Source organism: Chrysochloris asiatica, unplaced genomic scaffold (assembly GCF_000296735.1).
Source record: "Chrysochloris asiatica unplaced genomic scaffold, ChrAsi1.0 scaffold00112, whole genome shotgun sequence".
NCBI lineage: Eukaryota > Metazoa > Chordata > Mammalia > Afrosoricida > Chrysochloridae > Chrysochloris > Chrysochloris asiatica.
In genome coordinates this window covers 2,764,306-2,789,326 of record NW_006408630.1, presented here as the reverse complement: position 1 = coordinate 2,789,326, position 25,021 = coordinate 2,764,306, and the positions used below count along the sequence as shown (strand labels likewise).

Sequence of the window (25,021 nt, the reverse complement as noted above, 5' to 3'; positions counted from 1 at the left end):
TCAAAGGTGTAAAAGTCACCTCATTTCACTTGGCACTGTTCACTTTCTTAAACATGACACAGTAAAATATATTGTCCACAATCAATATCCCAACTCTAGGTTATGTTTCAGAAAGTCTTCAAACTTTATGCTTTAATTGCGATGAGGAGAGTGTGATTGACATCTGGAATGGGATCTGTATCTTCCACGACTGTAGTAGAAAGAAGGTGACCTCCTTCTGTAAATCTGATCTCTATCTTGAGCAGCTCTCCATCCTCCTCCTCCACCTCCTCCTCTGTAAAATCTGCTGTAGTAAGTAATCCCAATCATCATATCCAGGATCATATCTTCTGCCATAGAAATCATGATGGTGTGAGCTGCCATAGGTAGGTCTTCCCATATAAATTCTGGGTGTTGGAGTAAGTGGTCTTTTTGTTATGGAGAAATCGACTCTGATCCTACGACCATCAGACCATCAAGTTCCATTCCATTGGCACGCTCTTTAGCTTCCTTAGCATCGTCTACATTTTCAAAATATACAAAGGCAAATCCTCTTGAACATCTACATCTAGACTGCTGGTCCTATACAATGGACACATCAACAATGGGGCCATACTTAAAGAACACTTCTCTTAGATCTTGCTCTGTGGTGTATAAGCTCAACCCAAACACTCCAAGACAACTGTTGGGATCACGATTTGCCCGATTCCCAACATGAGGCCTGCAAGTAAACATCGGAGAATGACTGTCAACCTCTTGGGCCTTCTTTACAGAGGCTCTGTGGCAGCCTCGCTGAACACACTGCTTTCAGAGCTGCAGAGACACAAAGCCCTCCCAGGCTCTTAGTTTTAATCTTCATCCACTTGATTTCTTGGCAGCATTGGCCATTCTTTTATCCACTAATCTTCTTTCTTGTCTCCTTTATGACGTTTTGCTTTCTTCCTGTATGATGTTATTGTTGTAATCTCATAATGCAGAATTACATATATACTACTTAGTCTTTCTCACTATGACTACCACAACATTAAGTTAAAAATTAAGTATATGAGAAGAAAGTATAACATAGGAGTTGTATGAATTTCCTATTGCTGCCATAGTACATCACAATAAATTTAGTGACTTAAAACCAAAAAAAAAAATATTTTCTGATGTTCTGGTGGGCATAAGTGTAAAATGGTTCTGCAGGGTTATGATCCTTCTGAAGGTTTTAGGGTAGAATCTGTTTTCGTTTTATATTTATTTATTTTAGATTCTACCGACTACCCTAAAAAAGAGGAAGATCCCCAACAAAATGGGTTGGCAGCAGCAATGGTCTCAAGTGTAGCAACAAATGTGAGACTGATGCAGGACTGGGCAGTGTTTCATTCTGTTGTACATTGGGGTCACTATGAGTCGAAAGCAACTCTGTGGCACCTAACAACAGACTGCCCAGATTCCTTGACTCTTGAACCCACATCACCCAAATCATTACTTCCATTCCTTATAGCCTTCTCTCTATCTCTGACTCTCTTACCTCCCTCTCCTAATGATTCCTGTGATTATGTTGGGTCACCAAATAATCCCCGATAATCATAAACCCTGTGTGCCGCACATGTTCCTTCTGAGGACATTATTATTATATAAGAAATAAATGATTTGTTCAGACTAACAAAATCTGATTTAGACTAAGAAGTCATGTCTATCTTGCTAAACAATAATTCATATATTGCTGCATAACAACAAAACACTAGGGTGTATTTGAATAACAATGCCCAGTTTGCCCTCAATCTGAATAAACTGGCAAACATTCAACCAGTGTTATTGACTGTGACTGGTTTTCTTCGACTCTGATGTTGCTCATCTCTAAGTTTGGGGCTCTTCTTATTTCACAAATTGGTAATTTAAGTTGTAGCTGGGCCTTTATTTTCATTCTTTTCTGAGATGGACATTCAATGATCAGTGTAGACATGGATAGAGCATAATCGGAATCCATTGACACCCATGGGGTTTTCTTTTTGTTGTACACTTCTCACAATGCTAGACAAGTGCTTTATTTTTTCACCCTAGGTTGATTGTGAGGGCAAGGTTCTTTGTCTCTATATCTAAACTCTAGCTCTAGTTGCCAGCACAATAAAATATACAATTTGCCTGCTGTGATGAAGGCAGAGAAATTGTGCTTCTTGATCTAAAATGGATCTTGTCACTCTCTTGATCATTTACTAGACAGCACAATCTGAGAATCACAACCATCTCTCTTTACTGCGTTGGCTTAAAGAGTCCCAAATGCTCAACCACTTAAACCCACTATGGTTTGTTTTTGTTGTTAGGTGCCATGAGTCGGCACTGACTCACAGTGACCCTATGCACAGCAGAACGAAACACTGCCTGATCCTGGGCCAAGCTCACCATTGTTGTCACACTTGAGTCCATCAATGTCTTCACCTGGCCAATCCATCTCACTGGGGGTTTTCCTCTTTTTCTCCAACCCTCCACTTTACCAAACATGATTCCTTCTCCAGCAACTAGTCCCTCCTGACAATATATCTGAAGTATGAGAGACAAATTTTGACATTTTGGCCTCCAAGGAGCACTCTGGCTGCACTTCTTCCAAAACGAATCTACTGGTTCTTTTGGCAACCCATGGCACTTTCAATATTCTCCTCTAACACCATAGCTCAAAAGCATCAATTCTTCTACGGTCTTCCCTATTTACTGTCCAGCTTTGGCATGCATATGAGGTTATTGAAAATACCATGGCTTCGGTCAGGCACATCAGCTGACATCTTTGCTCTTCAACTCTTTAAAAAGTTCTTGTGCAGTAGAATTGCCTAATGCAATACATCATTTGATTTCTTGACTGCTGCTTCCCTGAGTGTTGATAGTTGATCCAAGAAGAATGAACTCCTTGATAACTTCAATCTTTTTACCATTGATAAGAATGTTGTTTATTGGTCCAGTGGTGAGGATTTTTGTTTTCTTGCCATTGAGATGTAATCCATACTGAAGGCTGTGTTCTTTGATCTTCATCAGTAAATGTTTTAAGTCCCGTTCACTTTCAGCAAGCAAAGTTGTATCATCGTATATGCCATATTCATCATGAACTATTTCCTCTAACTAAAATGTACTTCTGAGCTATGTGTGTCCCCTAAACTTATTAATCACTCCAAGCTCACTGGTGTGAACATATTCTAGAATCTCACACAAGAATTTTTCCATCTCTCTTGAGAGCGTCTCACTTTGTATGTACTTCTACAGAGCAATTATTGAAATGTATTGTCATTTTGTTTGTAGATAGTCCTCAAGTCACCACAAATCTGTAAGATTCCCAGGTAGGGACTGTGGAGCAGTAATTTACTTGCTCTTCTTTTTAAAGTCTTTGTAACTCCCACTGAACAACTGGGTGTGGCCAAGCAGATAGGGTGTATTTCCTCTTTTCCTGATAGGTCTGGGTAAGATAAAGTGAATGAAGAAGTTGACCCATTCATATAATTCAATCGTGAATGATTGTTAACAGGGTTAATTGTGATTGTACAAACTTGGAACTCTAATGTGGAAATTGGTCAGTTTTGCCACCCTACTGAGTTTAAAATGAATTATCTGAGAAGGAGTAATGGGGGAATCTCACAACCATTAAAAATGTTGAGCCAGGATCAGAGTGCATATTGGACCCTGGCATCCCTGCGTGCTGTGAACATCCTTGTATCCAGGAGACAGAAATCGGTTACACCAGAAGAGTAGAGCAGCAGTGTCAGCAGACCCAAGCGTTAGAGCAGGAGACAGTGTTAAGTAAAGACGAGTGCCTTCAGGCAAAAGATTTGCTTGTGGAATGAGGTGACTCTAGGCATTAATTGGCAGAGCTTGTTTGTTGCCCCACAGAAGTTGAGCTGAGCACCTTCAGGCAAAGGCTTGTTGCAGAGGCGTGCTCCCTTTGGGCATTATTGTTGTTGTTGCTATGTGCTGCAGAGTTGATTCTGACTCATAGTGACCCTGTACAGGGTTTCTGAGTCTGTAAATCTTTATGGGAGCAGAAAGCCTCATCTTTCTCCCGCGGAGCAGCTGCTAGTTTCGAACTGCAGACCTTGCGGTTCGCAGCCCGATTCGTAACCACCACACTACCAGATTTATTAGCAACATTAAAAAAGCTTTTTAACATTGCCTGAGCAGGGCAAAGGTCAAAGTGCCTCATGACTGAGAGGCTAAATCAGAGAGAAGCCTGCCTTCTGGCATGGCTGGGAAAAGGCTGTCTTGACGAAAGAACTGTGTTCTGGGCATTTCTAATCCTGAAGTGTGGCCTGTTAATTTCCCTCATAAATCCCCAAAGCATGAATATCGCCTGTGAGTTCAGTTTGGCCACTGTAACCATTACTGAACCTAGCAGAGAAATAGCAAATGCTTTGAGAGGGACAGTTGATGTAAGAAATGGTAAGAGAGGAAAGCATTGGAAACATATATGACCTCTATCTCATAGGAATCGGCCCTGTGCTGATTTTGAGATTGATTCTCCTTCACCCTTATGAAGTCAGAGGAGATCAGTTGCCACTCCATGCCATTACTGCAGGAACCATGTCTGGCTTACCTTTGAATCCTCTTAAAGTCTAAGCCAAAATATGTGTTTGGTAAGTGTATAATATATGAGTTACTTAAGTGAAAACTCAGTAATGATAAGAGAATTAAACTCAACGGATGCATTCTGCCAGACAAACCATTATTAGTTCAGTTATGTCAGGAAAAAGAAAAAGAAAACATATTTGTGTTGTAGTATTTTTTTTTTTTAAAGAAACTATGAGCTTCTTTTGTAAAGCTTCAAAGATTTATTTTAGTTCATAATGCTATATATTAATTAATTCAACAATTATAAATTGATTGGCAACTAACAGCTCTTATAAGGAGCTCTGGTAGTGTAGTGGCTGCAAGTCGGGCTTCTAACCTCAAGGTCAGCAGTTCAAAACTACCAGCGATTCTACAGGAGAAAGATAAGGCTTTCTGCTCCAGTAAAGCTTTACAGCCTCGGAAACCCTATGCAGGGTCGCTGAGTCAGAACCAACTCCATGGGACACCAATACCAACACTACCACCAAAGTCTCTTGTACTTTGGACCTGTTGTCCAAAAGGATCAGTCCATGAGAAGGGCATCTTATTTGTCCATCTTGAGGGTCAACAACAAGAACGAAAAAGAGGAAGACCCTTAGTGAGATGGATTGACATGGTGGCACAGGATTGGGCAGTGTTTCATTCTGTTATGCATAGGGTCACAGTCAGTCGGAACTGATTCAATGGCATCTAACAACAACAACAATACAACAATGTGCTCAGCTGCTAACAAAAAGTTTGGAGGTTTGAGTCCACCAGAGACTTCTGGGGGGAATAATCAACCACTGAAAACTCTACAGTACACAGTTGTGTTCTGAAACACATGGACTGGCATGGATTGGAGTAGAATTGAGGGCAACCGGTTTTATGAGTTGGATAAAAGTCAATGCTACTTAAAAATCAGTGGACTTCAAACAAAACAATAGTTCAGCTTAATTAGTAATGAATGTCTTCCTTGAGCATTGTGCTCTCTTGAGATCTATCCATACTGGATCAAACTGACAACAGCAACTGGAAAGATTAGAGGGGAGCCTTAGGGAGACATACCTTGATATCATCCATGGAATATTTTGTATTCAATTGAAAAGACAGAATCTTTTCTTAGTGGTTCTTTTCACTAATCTCTTTTGTGAATTGTATCGTCTTAAAAAGTATCTATGACAGCACTTAACAACAACAATAAATTAAAATTCTATTAGTCATATGTATAAAAGAGAAAACTAACATAGCAGTGATTTTTTATTGAATATATATATTCCAATATGTGCAAATTAGTATATTGATATAAAGAAAATGTGTGAAGCTGTGCTCTTACTGCCAATGACCCTGGCGCAGCAGTGTGTTAAATGGTGAACTGCTAAGCAAAAGGTCAATGTTTTGAATACCCAGCTACTACTACATTGGAGAAAGATGAAGCAAGCCTGCTTCCATCAAAATCTCCAACCTTGGAAACCCTATGAAGCAGTTCTATTCTGTACTACACAATCACTATGAGTCGGCATCCACTATGCAACCAACCACTAGAGGAGGTACCCCTATTGTTGGCACAGGTAGTATAGTGGAGTCAAATCTGTTGATTCATGACTTAAAGGGTTTGAAAAATGAACAGTAACTGCTAAAAATGTGAAGAAAAAAAAATCTTCCCATAGTGATGGTGGTTGTGGGGTACTAGTCGTTTCCAACTTATAGCAACTCTGCATAGGGTTTCCAAGGTTATACATCTTTACAGGTACAGAAAGCCTTATCTTTCTGTCTGGGAACGACTGGTAGATTTGAACTACCAATCTTGTGGTTAGCAGCCCAGCTTGTAATTTACCATACTATCTTATATAGAGACTCACAAAAAATGTTTGGAAACATCCAAAGCAACCATATGCTGGGAAAAACAATTTCTCAAACAAGAACAGATGAACAACATATAGTGAACATGATTTTTAAAATTATAACATAAATGTTGTAGAAGCCATAGTTTTTAAACTAAATTTTATTATATGCACATGCAACTTCAATAAGTTGATTTATTAAATTATATCTCCATGTTTTGTTTGTGTGGCATTGTGGGCTAATGCATCAGACAACAAAGTCGTTTGAACTGCAAGATCGGTGGTTCAAGCTCACCAGCTGCTCCTTGGAAATCTTATACAAAGTCACTATGGGTCAAAGTAGCCTGGACGGCACTTAACAACAACAAATAACATGTTTTGTTTATATCGCATTGTTGAATGAGTAAAGAATACATTTTAGAGAAAATGGAAAAATACAGCATAAAAAAATTAAGTACTAGCCAATGAAATCGTTCAGACTATTCAATAAGGGTTTTAAAAAAGAAAATAGAAATCCAAGTTAAAAACCATTAAAGAAGTGTCTAATGTGCTGGACTACAAAGTTGGTTTGATCCACAAGGTTGGTGGTTCAAGCTCACCATCCGCTCCTCGGAAACCCTATACATCGTTGCTATGGGTTGGAATCAACTTGACAGCACTTAGTAACAACAGCAAAGAAGTGTTTTTAATAACAACTTATGCTAATTCACAGATGCTGAGTTGGGTTACTTTAGCAACATATAGTACTTGGTAGCATTAGGTTATTTGGTTTGTTCACTGGTTTGTTTTCAGTCACATTATCTGTTTGGGAGCTTGATGGCTCCTGATGGATAAGCATTGAATTGCAAACCACAAGACCTACTGTTGGAGCCCTCCAGGAACTCTGAGGGTGAAAGATAAGTTTTCTGCTCCTGCAGATTTAAAAGTCTAGAAAACCTTATACAGATTCACTGTGAGTCAGAACCCACTCAGCGGAACTTAACAACACCAATGACAGTCATTTCGATAGAGTGAAAAACCTCACAGTTAAGAAAGACGTGGAAAACTTTTCAGCTGTGTTGATAAGGGATGACTTCTGGCCTCGCCCTTTGTGTTTGAGTTGCATAGAAACTATTTACTGGCTGTTTCCAGACACTGGCAGGTTATTCCACCTGCATTAGTCCATTAATTCCTCACGGTAACCCGTTAAGGTGGTTGCTAATTTTAACCCTTTTGTTCGGATAAACATAGAGCGGTATGGAGACATTGGTGGCGGCGGCTATGTGCCGTGGAATCAGTTCTGACTCATGGTGACCCTTCTTAGGGTTTCCGAGGTTTATGGGAGCAGAAAGCCTCATCTTTCTCCCGCGGAACCGCTTGTAGTTTCGAACTGCTGACCTTAAGATTAGCAGCTCGATTCGTAACCACTATGCTAAGGGCTATAAAGGGATGATCTCCGGAATCCAAATATACGGTTTGATTCTTAGAGCCTGAAAAGTCAATATCATGGTATTCTACCCTTTGTACTGGCACCTTACTTCGATTTACATATCTTCATGTCCTAAATGTGCTAAAACCGTATGTGTTCTTTGACTTCACTCCGAATCTGCAGATAAAGCCGCTCACCCTCACTTCACCGATGAAAGTAAAGCTCTGGTAGTACGGATGGAAACAAGACAGTCCTGCGTCTAGTTGTTGTTAAGTGCCGTCGAGTTGGGTGCAACCCATAGGGTTTCCAAGGAACAGACTTTACGGCTCAAACCAATCTTGCGGTGGAGTGCTTATCCTACAGCACTACTAAAAAAGCTCAGGCGGAAAGGGCACCCCATTCCCAGGATCCAGAGAGGTGATGTCACTTCCTTCACCAGGACGGTGGCCCCAGCTACGCGTCCGGCAAAAAATCGGTGATGGGTACCCAGAGCCCCCAGCAATAGAGAAGTCACTTCCTCCATGAGACGCTGTTTCCTTAGCAACCGCCTCCCGCCTCGGTTTTGAGCCCCGCCCCTTGCTGAGTTTAGAGCCGGGTTTCTGAGCGTTCGCTGATCTGGGTGACGGAGAGAGGCGCGGATCTGACTCCAGGCCAGCCCGGGAGCTCACTGCAGAAGTGGCTGGGTGGGTACAATACACGGGACTTGAGCTGCTGTCAAGCAGTGGGGCCAGAGACGCTCTCGGGTGTGCAAGGGCCTGTGTGTGCACTGGCGCTCGGGCGGGCAGTTGGGTGCAGAGCGGACGGGGAGCGGGGTGCCACCTGGCCAGGCGCGCGCTGCAGCAGAATGCGGGGTTATGGAGGCCTGGGCCTCCGCTGCCAGCGGGAGCAATGCTCACCGGGCCGTTTTTGTGTGTGCAGTCCACCTGGAATGCTTCCTTTTGTATTCGGTAACTCTGTTAAAGCTAATGTGAGAGGGAAGAGCAGCTTGAAAAATCAGGAAAATGCGATTTCTAGATTGGTATTATAAATCTTCTCCCCACTACCCCCAGTCTGTACAGGCAAGCAGTGCTTTCTTGTGGCGCCCTTTATACATTTTACACTGAATCCTTTTCGTAGCCTTTAAAATGAATCAACTATTTTATATCTTTTTAGAGTGAAACAAGGTGTTTATCAGTTGTCACCGTTGCATCTGATTAACCAGTTACTGCCCTTTTTGGCACATCCTTAAACTAGTTGCAAAAATATTTTGGGATAACATCAACTTTTTAGAAAGCCCGTTTTTGAGAGTTTGACATTTCTTTACTAAAAACAGGTTTACATTTTTTAATGAGTTTGTAGCATAACGCTTACATGATCCTCTTTTCTTACTTGTTTTTGTTTGTCTTGTAGGAGGAGCAACTAAGAATAGTAATACAGATTCTGAAATATGAAAAAAAAGTTTTCATTTGTTTTTTTGAATATTTCAGTTACCACCAGAGTCGAATTATTCAAATCATTTATTATACATTTTACATGTATAAAGAGTGAAATATAAAATTACACCATGTCTGATGAAGTTTTTAGCACCACTTTGGCATATACAAAGAGTCCAAAAGCTGCCAAAAGAACTACTTTTCAGGTAAAGTATTTCAAAGCACTGTTATTTTTCAATGATTTTATGGCTTAAACACTGTGTTAGGAATGGTGGACTTGAAGTGATTCCAGGATCTGTGCATATAAAAAAGCAAGAATACATCTTGCTGATTCATTTTGAGATTTTGTGGATAGTCATGGTTGGGCTTCAGTACCGCATATGGCTTTAAGACTACCAAGTTAGACCCAGTACTATATCATTACTAAGGTAAATGTTAAGTCAATTTAAAAATTGCTGCTTTCATGTAGAAATATAAAACCCTTTGATAAGGTGAGGGCTGGAACATTCTTTCTTTTGGGATTATTACCATTTTGAAAAGGTATTGATAACATCTTCTGCAATATGTAGAAACAAAAGCCCTTGAAAAGTACTGTGTTCTTTTAAAATGCCAGTTTATAGCATATCCTATGTAAACTGAGTTCCACTTGTGTGTTACTCTTTAGTTCTAATTATAACCTGTAATTTTATTTGTAATCCATTCCTTCCTAGTTTACTCCAAGCTTGATTAGAGATCTTGTCTGTCATGTTCTGCAGTTGATACTGAGGTTTGTGTGCATTGTATAAAGTAGGCTTTCAGTGAACGTTAGATGAATGAAACCTAAGTTTGGAGCAGTTATTAATTAAGCATTATTTGTTCAAATAATGAATTCTAAATATGAGACCTTCAAGTTCAACTGGGACTTGATTTTAATTATCTCATTTCAGGATGAACTGATAAAAGCAATTACAGCTCGCTCAGTCCGACAGCGGAGCTCTGAATACTCAGATGACTTTGATAGTGATGAGATTGGTATGTGAGACACATGGAAAAGTAAACCACTTTTCTGCTTTTCTCTTCCTTTGATACATTTAGACTAAAAAAATAATTCACTTAAATAATACTGATTATTTCACTGGCTTGTGGTTTCCAACTATTTTAAAAGTAGAAGCCTACTGCCACTGAGTTGATTCCAACTCAAAACCACCTTGTATAGGGTTTCTGAGGCTGTAAATCTATATAGGAGCAGAAAGCCTCATCTTTCTCCAATGGAGCAGTTGATAGATTTGAACTGCTGACCATGAAATTAGCAGCCCACCTCTTAACCCACTATACCACCAGGGCTCCTTCTAAATGTATATATGGAAATAAAAATCAACTGACAGCAAATTTTCAGTTAAAGAATGATGATTATTGATAAACTGCATTTAAGATGCCAAGTTTGTCTTTAAGGTCAACCTTCTGGGGTCTCCTATAACTAGATAGTAACTAAGGACCATAGAATTAAATTTGGAAACATCAGAATCACCTGGCATATTTGATAAATCTATTCTTTAGTAATATAAGTGATTTTGATATTGAAAGTCAGTTTTTAAAAAATTATGACTAAGGTTTTATATATAGTACACCAATGGTTTAATTACTTGATTCATTTTGGTTTCTTTTTATTTGGGAAAAATATTAATATTTTAGCCTTCATGTATGTTATTAAGTGCTGTCAAGTTGGTTCTGACCCACAGCAACCCTATGTAGGGTTTCCGAGGAGCCACTGGTGACCTTGAATTGCCGACATTGCAGTTCAAACCAACTTTGCACTCCAGCGCATTAATCCTCAGTGCCTCTTTATTTTGGTTTCTTTCAATTTGGTAAGAATATTAATACTTTAGCCTTCATATATAAGTATACAGATTCTACGTTTGAAGTTCAGTAACCATAGGATAAGCATTGGACTGCCAAACACAAGGTTGGTAGTTGAAACCCACTAACGCTTATAGGAGAAAGATGGGGCTTTTTGTTCCTGTAAAGATTTTCAACCTCGGAAAACCTATCCAGGCTATGAGTCAGAATTGATTTGATGGCAGTTGGTTTCAGTTTGGTTTGGGGTTTAGTAGAGTCCAATACTCTGATGTGAATGTGGCGCTGTGGGTTTACGCTCTGTACTGCAAGGTCAGTTTGAACCGTAACGTTGACAGGTCAAGCTCACCAGCCGCTTCTTGGAAACCCTATATAGGGTCGCCATGGGTTGGAACCAACTTAACATCAACAACAGCACTCTGATGTGAATGAAATTAAGTTCTAGATTTTTATGGAAAATAATCTAATTAGCAAATAACTAGTTAAGAATCTTCCAAATATTTTTATTTTCTTTATGCTTATATGATAAAGTTGGAAACAAATGAAATCTGGTGTCTATTTGAAATGTCTTATGGCTGATTATTTGACCCCTGGGACAAGGAAAATAGATGACTTTCCAGAACAAGGACAGTACTTTTGCTTACTTTAGGCACTTGACAAATACATTTTGAATACATTGCTAGCATTGAAATGTTTATTTCATAAATACCAATAAAAACTGCCATAGTTAGCCATTTTCTAGAGTTATAAATCTATTTCTAAAATAAATTTGTACCTCTTCATGCATATAAATTCATTTCTGGTCTTAAAGGTTATCTTATTTTTATTAACATAACTTTGTTATTAACTGCAGCCCAGTTGTGTGTTTAAACACTTTTAAAATATACCATTGGAAATAGTTTCGTTTTTTCTTTTAAACTTTTTTAGTTTCCTTAGGTGAGTTCTCTGATACTTCAGTAGATGAAAATTCAGTTAAGAAAAAAATGAATGATTTTCACATATCAGATGATGAAGACAAGAATTCTCCAAGACTATCTTTTTTGAAAACTAAAAAAGCAAGCAGTGACATACTCAAAGGTGAACCAGTATCTTTCATCAAAAGCAATGAGGAAGTAGCACCAGATGGATGTGAAGACATTGTTATAAATTCCTTCTCTGGGCCTCAAAGTAAAGACGACGAAATTGAAAAAGAGACCATGAAAATGAAACCGAAACCCAGAATTCTTGCATTCAAAAACATATCTTCAGGTAATTTGTTGGATTCAGGTACTAACTTTTATAATTATATGACTTGAGAGAATGTGTCTTAAGATAATGTACCACAAAATATCTTTGTAATAAGTATTTTATATTTTGTAAATATTTATGGGAAAAAAATTAAAGACTTAGCACTTGTCAGTTATGACATAAATTTGAATAACAGAAAAGCTTAGATAAAACCCATAATTTTGATGTCCAGTTGTGAATTCATTCATTCATTTATGCTGCTGCCTGATAGAACGCAAAGCACCTTTCAGTCTTCTGTAATTGCAGCTCCAGAAACACCTCTGCACAGCCTTGCCAAGGCCTATAAGCTTCAAAGTTGTATTTGGGGCTTGGACTACACTGGAATTCTTTCCAATCCACGTCATACTCCAGCCATTATAATAGGACTGAAATTTGTCCTTAAAACTACCATGATGCCAGAAATTTTTTACCATTTTTTTCTTTGATGAGAGAAGAATTTTGTTGTTCAAGAGAAGGAATTTTCCATTTAGTGTCTCTGTTCTTAAGAAAATCCACTTAGACTCAGTTTTCTGAGAGGATGTTACTAGTGTCATCTAGGATTACAGTAGTTCTCCCCAGAATGCTACTAAGTTTCATGCACAGAGGAACAAAGGTAGACTGGAGCAAGAACAAACTCCTCTGAGGTCCCCTGAGCCACCTCACAGAAACACACACACAAGGTTTTCCACACGTTGTTCTTTTTATAGAAGAAAAATGTTGCTAAATATTTTAGGGAGCATTGGTGGTTCACCTTTCACGTAGGAGACTGGGGATTAAATGCCAACTACTGCACCTTATGTGCAGCCACAACCTGCCTATTACTAGAGGAGTCCTTGTGTGGCGCTGTGGGATACAGCACTGGCCCGCAAGGTCAGTTTGAAATGCAAAGCCAGTGGTTCAAATTCACCAGCCCTTCCTTGGAAACTCTATATAGGGTTTCTATGAGTCAACGGCACTTAACAACAGCATGTGTTGCTATGATGCAAACAGATTTCAACAGAACTTCCAGCCTACAAAGAACTAGGCAGAAAGACCTGGTGATCTGCTTATGAAAAGCAGCCTATAAAAACTTTATGGATTGCAAAAGTCCAGTCCCCAAGCAATCATGGTGATGGAACTGGACCCAAAATGTCTAATTTTGTTAGATATGGAGTTGCTTGTGTGAGGGCTTACTCAATGACAGCTAACAACAACAGCAGCATATTTTGCATAGTGGATGTTAATGGTTAACACCAGACAAAACTATTTCAGACATGGTGTTAGGTATTTGAACAAATGTCTAAATTCATTGTTGTTGTTTGTTAAGCGCCTTTGAGTTGGTTGTGACTCATAGCGATACTGTATAGGATTTCCGAGAAGCAGCTAGTAGGTTTGAACTGCCAACCTGTGGACTTTGTGGTTCGCAATCTAGTGCTGATCCTACAGCACCACACCAGGAATCCCGAAATACATTAAGTACTTGATATTTTAGGATACCACCTTTTCTTTTTCTCAGTTCTACTAACTTTCAAATGAGAGGATATGAACATGACAAAGAATACTAAAATAGTGTAAACATAAGAAGATAGAATTGGTACCAGTCCTCACTCTACTATCTATTAGTTATGTGACCTTGTCAAATGGGCCCACATAGAAAGATAAGAAATCTTGTCTTGTCTTACAACATAGTCTTGAGAACTGAAGTATGTCTCATGAACTATAAAATGCTACAAAGATGAAAACACAAGCTATCATGAAACAAATTGAACTTTCAGAATTGTACCTTTTCTATTTAGTAAGTACAATCAAAGATGGTAGGGAAAGGAAACATAATTTAACTTGGATAAACACAATGTTAGAATTTAATAATTTAGCATTTCCCAAAATGCATTCCATAGGTTGTTACGGTATTAAGAATTGGTGACATAAAGAGTTACAAAAAAAATTAAACTTGTGTATGATAAGAACTTCTTGGAGCTTTTAAAAAAGGAAATTGTATTGTGAATCTTCAAAAAAAGCAGAATAGACAGTGTTTCCTTGTTTTATTTGAGGTTAGAAAAACCTATTTTTATGGATTGTGTATTTTCTGATTTAGTTTGATTCTAAAAAAGATTTCATTAGGTAGTAAGTAATCTACCTATATGATACCTTCACAAAAGCAAAAGATTAGTGAATTTAAATAAATAAGAAAATACTACATTCTAAACACTTGATGGAGTACTGGTATGGTGCTGTAGGATAATGCATTGGACCACAGTTCTGTTTGAACCAGAAGATCTATGAGTCAAACCCACCAGCTGCTCTTACGGAACCCTGTATAGGGTTGCTATTAGTTGGAACTGGCTCGATGGCACTTAACAACAATCACCACCACCAGATGGCACCAGGAGTCTAAATATTTTACATAAACTGCAATTCAGTATTTTTGAAAATTATTAGCTATTTGCTATGCAGTGTATGGACTTCCGGTGCTGCGGTGTAGCATCAGCACTGTACTGTGAACCACAAGGTTGGGAGTTCAAACCCACTGGCTGTTCCTTGGAAACCCTCTGTAGGGTCACTATGAGTCGGAATTGACTCAATGGCCCTTAACAACAACAATGCAATATGTGAAGTCCTGGTGTGACACTATTGGATAAGCATTTGACTGCTAGCTGTAAGGTTGAGGGTGCAAACCCACCGGCTGTTCCTTGGAAACTCTGTAATGGGTCACTATGGGTCAGATCTGCCAACACATACAACAACAACAATCCAGTATATGAAATATAAAAATAATTACCTAAATAGATAATCTTAAATTATACATGTGGTTATAAAGGAAAACATTTAAACATTTATAGGCTGTTTTTTACTTTCTGAGAATTTGATAATGCTTTGGAAGTGGAATTTTAAAATACATTAAATGTTATTTTTTCAGACTTTTTACATGGAGAATAACATTGAGGTGACATGTAGGATTCATTGAGTATTTGAGTAAGTGATTATATGAATTATACATTCATGAAGAAAAAATATGATTCGTGAGCTTAACTTTATCATTCTTAAAAGTCTTAAATTTAAACAATTTTTCTTGCAAGGTTTGGAACTTAATTTCTAAAATGGAGTTTGTAGTAATTAATGTTTCATAAAAATGCTAGAATCTCTCATCTTTCTTATCTTTTGTAAAATGTGGAGTAGCCAAACCACACGTGCACTATATAGAACAGCTGACATATGGTTAATGATTGCAGAAAGCATTATTGCAAGGTTGATTGATTTTCATTTACTATTAAGATAATGAAGAGCATGGTCACTGGAGTCTGTTATAACGTAAGAGTTGTGACGTACTCACTAGCATTTGTGACCTTAGCCACAAGGTCTATTGTTCCTCATTATACTCATCTGTAAAATGGAAATAACAGTTAAAACTCCTTTCAGCAACTGAAACCAATTCATTGAGTTCATATAGTCAGACTGTTTACAAAAATTCTAGCGTATATTCAATGTCATAGTGTCAATATTGACTAATGATGACTATAGATTTTTTAAGATTTTAAATCCTATGAGGAAACAAACAGCTTCATCTGTCTCATACGGAGCTGATAGTAGACTTGAACCACCAACCTTGTAGCTTGCAATCCACTACTTATTCTATGCAGTCTTAATGCTTTGGTATATATTATATGCTATATGAATGCTTATATTATTTTTATGACTTTACATTTGTATATAAGCAGAATATTTATTCAGACATTTGTTTTGATCACAATATGCTATACTAACTATGTTACTAACACTCTTGATGTGGCTCTATAGGATAAGCATTGGACTATGAACCACAAGTTCAGCAGTTCAAACCCACCAGCTCCTTGGAAGCACTATAGAGAGTCACTATGAGTAGGAACAGACTAGACCACAATTATCAATACCACCATAGTATGTTATGGGATTGTACGAGAACTAGGAAAACAAATTTGAAAAGATAAAATACCAATCCTTCAAGACTTTACAATATGGTGGGAAGATATATACAAGAAAGAGCACAGGAAAGTGGGCATCAGTATTTATCTGAGGGAATCTGGGGAGGCTTTCAAGAGGTGATGACAGTAGTTGTGCTAACAGTGATTGATAACAGTTGCCACAATCAGGACTGTTGATTGTAAGTGATCCAACTCAAACAAACAAGTGGAAAGGGGAATTTATTATCTTACTGATCAAAAATGGGAGAAGTCCCTGTTTTAGGTATCGTTGTTGTTGTTAAGTTCCATCGAGTCGGTTCCAACTCATAGCGTCCCTGTATAGTGTTTCCAGGCTGGTGGGTTTGAGCCACTGACCTGTGGTTAGCAGTCCAGTGCTTATCCTACAGCACCACACCAGAACTCCTAGGTATGATAAGAATTAGGGAACCAGTACTGTTTGGTAAGGTGGAGGGTCAGAGAAAAAGAGGAAGACCCCCAACAAAATGGATTGGCCAAGTGGCAGCATTGATGGACTCAAGCGTGGCAACAGTAGTGAGATTGGTCCAGGATCGGGCAGTATTTTGTTCTGCTGTGCGTAAGGTCGCTATGGGTTGGTATTGACTCGATGGAACCTAACAACAACAAACAACAACTTTTTGGAGGTCATCTGAATTACTCAGCCTTACCACCATGACTCCCTGGCCCTCTCTGTTTTCCCTGCCCGCTCACTCACTCACTCACTCCATTTCTTGTTGTTCTCTGTTGGTTGGCCTCATTTTCTCAGACAGTCCTTCACTTGGCAAGACAGAAACACACCAGTAATTTCCATATCTAATCATTCAAGCTTCATCCTCTAGCTAACAGAAAAGTACTTTTGTTAGTACTATTAGCATTCTTCTCTATCCTCCTATGTCCACCTCTATCTAGATCACCTCTGAGCAGGGGATTCGAGAGTCTCTGATAAACTGGGAGGTGCAGCCCAGGCCCATTCTGCTCACTAATGCTGCAGACAATACTTGTTAATCACATGGGTTGTTGGTGTTGTTAAAGTGTCAGTGAGTTGTTTCTGACTCATAGTGACCCTGTGTAGGGTTTCCAAGAAACAGCTGGTGGTTTTGAATCACCCACCTTGCAGTTAGCAGTCTAGTGCTTATCCTACAGCCCCACACCAGGACTCTAATCACATGGGTAAAGTAAAGGAAAAACTACTCCAGTGAAAGCAGGAGCAAAAAAAAAAAAGTTTACCACAATGTTTAATATTCATTGAGCACTTACTATGCATCAGGTACTGTATAATGCATTTTATATACAAGGGTGCTTCAAAAAGTTCATGGAAAAGTTCCATTATCATTTATTTCCAATATTCCATGAATGTTTTGAAGCCCTCTCATATATTTTAAGGAGCTCTGGTATCGTAGCTAACCTCAAGGTCATCAGTTTGAAACTACCAACTACCAAATCTTTCCGGAAGCAGAAAGATGAGGCTTTCTGCTTCCGTTAAGATTTACAGCCTCAGAATCCCTATACAGGGTTTCTGAGAGTTGGAACCAACTCCACAGCACTTCACTAATTACTCTGGTAATTAGCATAACCATACTCAATGCTGTTGAATTGATTCTGACTCATAGCGACTCTGTATATGCTTTCCAAGACTGTATACATCTTCATTCTTATCAACATTCTTATCAATGGAGAAAAGATTGAAGTTGTCAAGGACTTCATTCTTCTTGGATCAACTGTCAACACTCGTAGAAGCAGCAGTCAAGAGATCAGACGACATATTGCACTGAGCAAATCTGCTGCACAGGAACTTTTTAAAGTATTGAAGAACAGAGATGTCAGCTTGAGGACTAAGGTGCGCCTGACCCAGGCCATTGTGTTTTCAATAGCCTCATATGGATGCGAAAGCTGGACAGTGAATAAGGAAGATCGTAGAAGAATTGATGCCTTTGAGTTGTGGTGTTGGAGGAGAATACTGAAAGTGCCATGGACTGCCAAAAGAACTAATAGATCTGTTTTGGAAGAAGTGCAGCCAGAGTGCTCCTTGGAGGCCAGGATGGCTAAGCTTCGTCTCTCATATTTTGGACATATTGTCCGGAGGAAACAATTGTTGGAGAAGGATGTCATGCTGGGTAAGGTGGAAGGTCAGAGAAAAAGAGGAAGACTTCTAACGAGATGGATTGGCCAGGTGGCGTCATTGATGGACTCAAGTGTGGCAGCAGTCGTGAGGTTGGCCCAGGTTCGGACATTGTTTCATTCTGCTGTGCATGGGGTTGCTATTAGTCGGTTCCGACTCGATGGCACTTGACAACAACAACATACATCTTCATGGGAGGAGACCACCTCTTCTTTCTTTCTAATAGCTGCTGGTAGCTTTGAATTGCTGATGACTTTGCAGTTGGTTACCCATTGCCTAACCCACTGAATTAGTTTTACCAATGAGAAGAAAGCCAGGGTAATTCCGCAGTCTGTGCAAGATTATAGAGTTGCATGGCATAGTGGTGAAGTCCTTGGCTCCTAACTGAAAGGTTGGTCGTCTGAACCTACTAGCCCATTTGGTGAGAGAAAAAACCTGGTGATCTCCTCCTATAAAGATTATAGCTTAGGAAATCCTATCAGGCAATTTTACTCTGTCATTTAGTGTTGCCATGAGTAGAACTGACTGAACACACGACTAAAAGTTAGCTATTTGCACCACCCAGCCGTGCTGCAGACAGAAGGCTAGGTGATCTGCTTACATAAAGATTACAGTCGAGAAAACTTTCTGGAGCTTCTGTTCTGTCACACTTAAGGTCGCTGTAGTAGGAATTGACTGGATTTGGTGTGGTGCAGTATGTTATGTGTTGGGCTGCTAACTACAAGGTTGGTAGTTCAAAGCCAACAGCTGCTCTGTGGAAAGATCAAGGTCTCTTCTCCTATAAAGGTTTATAGTTTTAGAACACTAAGAAGCAGTTGTATTCAGTCATATAGGATTGCTATGGGTCAAAATCCATGGAATGGCAGTGGCTTTGTTTTTACTAAGTATCAGAGCCAAGGTTCATTAATTTCAAGAGGTACCTTATTATCAAGAACCAATGATACTGAAGGAAGAAGTCCAACCTGCACCAAAGGAGCTGGCAAAAACAAGGTTCAGGAATTGACAGAATACAGATTGATATCTTTCAGCAGACTAATATAGTGCTGCAGGTGCTCACTTGTCTATGTTAAGAAATTTGGAAGACAACAACCTGGCCCACAGATTGGAAGAGGTCAATATTTGTGCCCATTCCAAAGAACGGTCATTCAGTGGAATGCAGAGACCATCATACAATGTCATTAATTTCAAATGCATGTAAAATTTTGCTAAAGGTAATTCAAAAACAATTACAGCAGTGCATCAGCAGGAAGCTGCCAGAAATGCAAGCCAGATTAAGTAGACGATGTAGAAGTAGGGATATCATTGCTGACATCAGATGGATCGTGGCTAGAAGCAAAGAACACCAGAAAGATGTATATTTGTATTTTCTTGACTGTAAACGTATTCTATTGTGTGGATCATGACAAGCTATGGATATCATTGCAAAGAATATGTGTTTCAGAACACTTAATTGTGCTCATTTAGGAACCTGTATATTTACTCTGGTAGCGTAGTGGTTATGAATTAGGCAGCGAACCGCTAGGTCAGCAGTTGGAAACTACCAGTTGCTCGGCAGGAGAAAGATGAGGCTTTCTGCTCCTGTGAAGATTTACAGCCTCGGAAGCCCTGTTCAGGGTCGCTATGGGTCGGAACCAACTTGATGGCATTTAGCAACAACAACATATTGACCAAAAAGCAATCATTCAAACAGAACAAGGGGATACTGAATGTTTTAAAATCAGGAAAGGTGTGTCAGGGCTGTATCATTTTACCATACTGTTTGCTGAGCAAATAATCAGAGAAGCTGGATTATGTGAAGAAGAATGTGGCATTAGGATTGGAGAAAGTCTCATCAACAACCTGTAATATGCAGGTAACACAGCCTTGCTTGCTGAAAGCTAAGAGGAGTTGGACTACTTACTGATGAATATCAAAGACTACCTACCATATGGATTGCACCTCAGTGTAAAGAAAACAAAAATCCTCACAAATGGACCAATAAATAGCATCATGATAAATAGAGAAAAGATTGAGGTTGTCAGAGTTCAATTTTCTTGGGTCCACCATCAGTGTTCCAGGAAGCAGCAGTCAAGAAATCAAATGCCATATTGCATTAGGCAAATCTGCTGCAAAAGACTTGCTTAAAGTATTCAAGAGTAAAGATTTGAGGATGAAAGTGTACCTAACCCAAGGCCCAGGACTGGGCGGTGTTTCATTCTGTTGTGCATAGGGTCGCTATGAGTCAGTACCGACTTGATGGCACCTAATAATAACCCAAGCCATGTTATTTTCAATAATCTCATATGCCTGTGAAATTAGACTGTGAATAAGAAAGACCTTAGAAGAATGAAATGTACTTGAATTGTGGTGTTGGAGAAGACTATTGAAAGTACTGTGGAAGACCAGAAGAATAAAAAAAAAAAATCTGTCTTGGAAAAAGTGCAGTCAGAATGCTTCTTAGAAGTCAGGATGGAGTGACTTTGTCTCTCATACTTTAGATATAATATTAGGAGGGACCAGCCCCTGGAGAAGGACACCATGCTTGGAAAAGTGAATGGTCAGTGAAAAAGAGGTAGCCTCCCACCAAGATGGCTTGACACAGTGACAGCAACAATGGGCTCAAACCTAACAATGGTGAGGATGCCATAGGACCAGACAGTGTTCTGTTCTGTTGAACGTAGGATGGCTATTAGTCAGAAATGCCTCAGCGCCACCCAACAACAACAATAACAACAACAACAGAGCAAAGAATCAAATTTGTTGCCACTCATTTTGGGGGAGGTTTGAAAGAGATGTGTTTATCGGGAGGAGAAACAGGAAGCAGACATTCTAAGCAGAGGCATTGGGTAAAGGTAAGAATGTAACATGACCTGTGTCCAAACCAACTAGCTCAGCACTTCAGGAACACAGATTACAAAGTAAGTGTACCAGTAAACAAGGCTGTACAAGTAGCCAGAGACTGGAATATGAAGACCTTTTGTATTGTTCAAAGACATGTAGATTTTGTTCTGCAGAATTGGCTGGTGGGAGATGTTGAAGTATTTTGTGGAGGGAGCGACATGTTTTGGTTTGTGTTTTTAAAACTGTCACTGAGAGTAATCTAGAAAACTGACCATGAGGAAGGAGCTGTCACTGGGGATGGGGAAAATGAGATCAATGGGAAATAATTAGCAAATAGAATCAATAGGATATACAAATGTTTGGGATATAGAGTAGAAGAAAGGGAAGGACCTTGGACGTCTCTTGAAATTTTGAAAGTTTTGGATCACTGTGAATATTTGATCAGAATTTAGGACCAGGTTAAAATTAGCAATAAAACATTTAGTGGTACCAATGTGATATGTTTGCAGACTCTTCTCTACAAATAGCATTTATAAACTCAGTTATAGGTTCAAAGGAGTAAGTTTTCATTAGTCCAATTTCGAGGTTTGGTCAGAAAAATGTATTGATCCAACAATGAAGAAATATTGATGGATAACAGGTAAATTTAGAAAAAGGTATATACATAAAAAACTCATTTTTAGCACGGGATAATGTTAGCATGAAGTCTTCTTTTTAACACAGGATTAATGAAATTAGTAGCTGTGAAATTATAATAGACCATTAAAGAAGCTATATGAAATCAAAGACTGATAACTTGCAAATCATCTAGTTCTATAGTCTTCCCTGAGTGTCTGCTGACAGTATTATCTCCACACTTGTATGTCTTATAATGTTATTTGTTTAAAATGATCACCCTACCAATCTTTTGAGTCCTTGAACAAGTTCGTTTTTATTATCTTGATTATGAACCCCAATAATCTCAGTAACTTGTAAAGATTATGTGCACACCTGTAAGTATTCAGTTTGATGAACAAACCTCCTCACTTTACAGAGGAGTATTAATTAGTTACTTTTGAATATTATAAAATATGAAACTTTATAAAATTGAAGAGTTAACATCTCACAAAAATAAGATTACTAGTTACTTCTAGGATGCCAACTATTTTTTGATGCCATCACTTGTTTGTACCTTACTGGACATCTACTATGTAACAAAAGGTGGTGGGTTTCATCTGGATTCTTAAGGACATAAAACAAAGACGCATGGACACAGGAGCAAACTGTTGTAAGACCCAGTACATAGTTGAAACAATGGTCATTTTTCTGTACATTCACATTATAATTTTTATTTTTTAATAGAATATAACAACGTTGAAACAGATACTCACTTTAAGCCTTCACCTCGGCCAAGGAACATGTTAAAAAGGAACATCCTCAGGGAAGAGAAAGAAAAGCTGGAAGATAAAGAAATTGTCTTTGGTGAAGAATTAGACTCATGTTCTGCAGCTTGTTCCCTCCCAACACTGAATGGTAGACTATTAGAAGCTGAAGACCTTGCTTCTGAGGTTAGCATTGTTACTTAACTGTGGAATTGTGTTCTTCAATTCAGGTATTTTTTGCATCTGTTTATTCTTGAGAGAGAGAACAGATATCTAGCAAGGGCTCTTTTCCTCATCTACTCTGCAGCAGGGGTGTGTAAGGGATGTGGCACAAGGGGCCAGGAGGAGTACCTTTGTACTATGAGAGCTTTGCAGTCTGACTTCTCTCCTTATTACTTCACTGAAATGTCTGTGCTGTGATTACTAATGGTCTCCTAATTGCTAAATGCAGTAGACTCTGATACTTAACTTTCACCATTTTTTTAGAAAATGATATGTCTATTTGATATTTTGATCTCTTTTTCCCTCTCGAGCTTTCTTCCCTTTTCAATCATTCCCTCCTCCGATCCTACTTTAAATATTGACGCTTCTCAGAGTCTATATTAGGTTCTACTCTCTTCTTACTCTGTGTCTGCACAGTTCATGTTGTTTAGGTGTTGAATCTATGGACTGATGATTGATTTTCATATGTTAAACTAAACTAGAATTCCTAGAGTAAGTTTTGATTGATCATGTTATAATATTATGGAATTAGATTTTATAATATTTTAAGACTTTTGCATCCAAATTTTTGAAAGCTATTATAATTTTTTCTTACAGTGATGTGTTAGCATGTTTGAATATCAGTGATCTGTGAATGTTGTTCTCCTTTATTAGAGTTTTTTGGTATGAAATCAAAACTATTCTTTTTCTAAAATGAGAGAATTCACCAGTAAAAACATTGTGCTTGTAGTTTTGTTTGTCGTGCAGCCTTTGACAATGAATTTTTTTTAAAAAATAAATATTTTGGTATTTATATATGGCTCCATACGATAAGCACTAGACTGCTAACCACAAGTTTTAAAAAATTGCTGAGATTCATTCTATCCCTAGCTTAAGTGTATCAAGCAAGAGCTTCATTTGCATGTGCATAGAATATGTGTTCTGCATGAGGTTGTATATAATGTGCTGTTTCAAACTCAGCAGCGACTCCTCAGAAACCCTACATAGGGTTGCTACATGTTGGAACTGACTCTTTGCCACTTAACAGCAACAATAATTTCATTTTGGTCACAAGGTGGTGGGTAGTGACATTCAGATCTTTCCTGTTCTTACTGATTTCTGGTCTAGTTGTTGTACCAATTACCAGCTAAGGAGTGTTAAGATCTCCAGTTGTTTGTGCCTTAATCTACATTTTTGTCTTAAGTTCTGTATTTTATTTTAAAACACTTATTGTTAGAAACATACACATGTATTGTTATGATGTCTTTTTGATATATTGTCCCTTTTTACCATTGTGAAATGTCTCTAGTTCTAATTGTAATTCCCCATGTCTTACAATCTTTTTTTTTCTGACATTCAGCTTTCTTATAATTAGTGTTTGTATGGTATTGTTGTTCTTTTTAAGTGCTGTCGAGTTGGTTCCGACCCATAGCGACCCCGTATAGGGTTTCTGAGGAGTAGCTGGTAGTTTTGTTTGTGGTGCAGCCTTTGACAATGAATTTTGTCAGTTCGAGCTGGTAAGCTTGAACTGCCGACCTTGCAGTTCAAACGGCTTTGCAATCTGGCGTATTAACCTACAGCGCCACACCAGGTATATCTCTGTTTAATACTTTTCTTTCAAACTATTGGTTTGAAGTAGTTTCTTTTTGTTTAAGCACATTTAAATAGTAACATTTGATGTCACTGTTTTTATAAAGGCAGACAATCTCTACTTTAAATTGTTTTTATTAGTTCATTTAGAAGTGTTTAGTCCATTTACTTAAATAGTAATGTAGTTGGATTTAGGACCAGCTGTTTGCTCTTTGTGTTCTATTTTTGTCTGTGTTTTTGTTTCTCGTTTCTTCTTTTCTTGCCTTAAAGAGTTAATTGTGTATTTTTTAGTTGTCATTTTTGATTTCTCTGTTGACTTTTTAACTACATCTATATGCATCACTTGTTTTCATGATTGTTCGTTCTGTGACTGACAGTATGCATTTATAGGGATCACAATCTAGAGTCTATAATGCATTATTTCCCATTTGTTACAAACATTGTGTAGCAGTATAGTTCCATAGGAGGTGGATTTTTGTGCAGAAATTCCATCATCTTTCAATTCCATTTTCTTCATGAACTGAAGCCCCCTCACACCTTGGCTAGCTAGATGTCAATTAAAATCTCTACTTAGGTATTTCTGTTTCTAGCTGCTATAATTTCACAAGCCCTTCTCAGGTCTTCCCCAAGGCATGCAAAGATGAGCCAAGGGTGTGGGTGGGTTCCATAAACATACTTGGGGGTTCTTGTCCTCAGTTTTTGACT

General features: G+C 38.5%; 1 protein-coding gene and 1 pseudogene across 1 annotated transcript in view; one reads left to right on the top strand and one right to left on the bottom strand.

Annotated features, from left to right (window-relative positions):
• Positions 1-125: 125 nt before the first annotated feature.
• LOC102820663 lies at positions 126-720 on the bottom strand (annotated as a pseudogene).
• An 8,602-nt stretch (positions 721-9,322) lies between these two features.
• MAP9 (microtubule-associated protein 9) overlaps positions 9,323-25,021 on the top strand; it is a 51,324-nt gene continuing 35,625 nt past the window's right edge. Inside the window, exons 1-5 of the mRNA XM_006867933.1 lie at positions 9,323-9,397; positions 10,118-10,202; positions 11,952-12,272; positions 17,314-17,316; positions 22,506-22,711. Coding sequence (XP_006867995.1) covers positions 9,323-9,397; positions 10,118-10,202; positions 11,952-12,272; positions 17,314-17,316; positions 22,506-22,711 — 690 coding nt within the window. The remainder of the gene's footprint in view (positions 9,398-10,117; positions 10,203-11,951; positions 12,273-17,313; positions 17,317-22,505; positions 22,712-25,021) is intronic.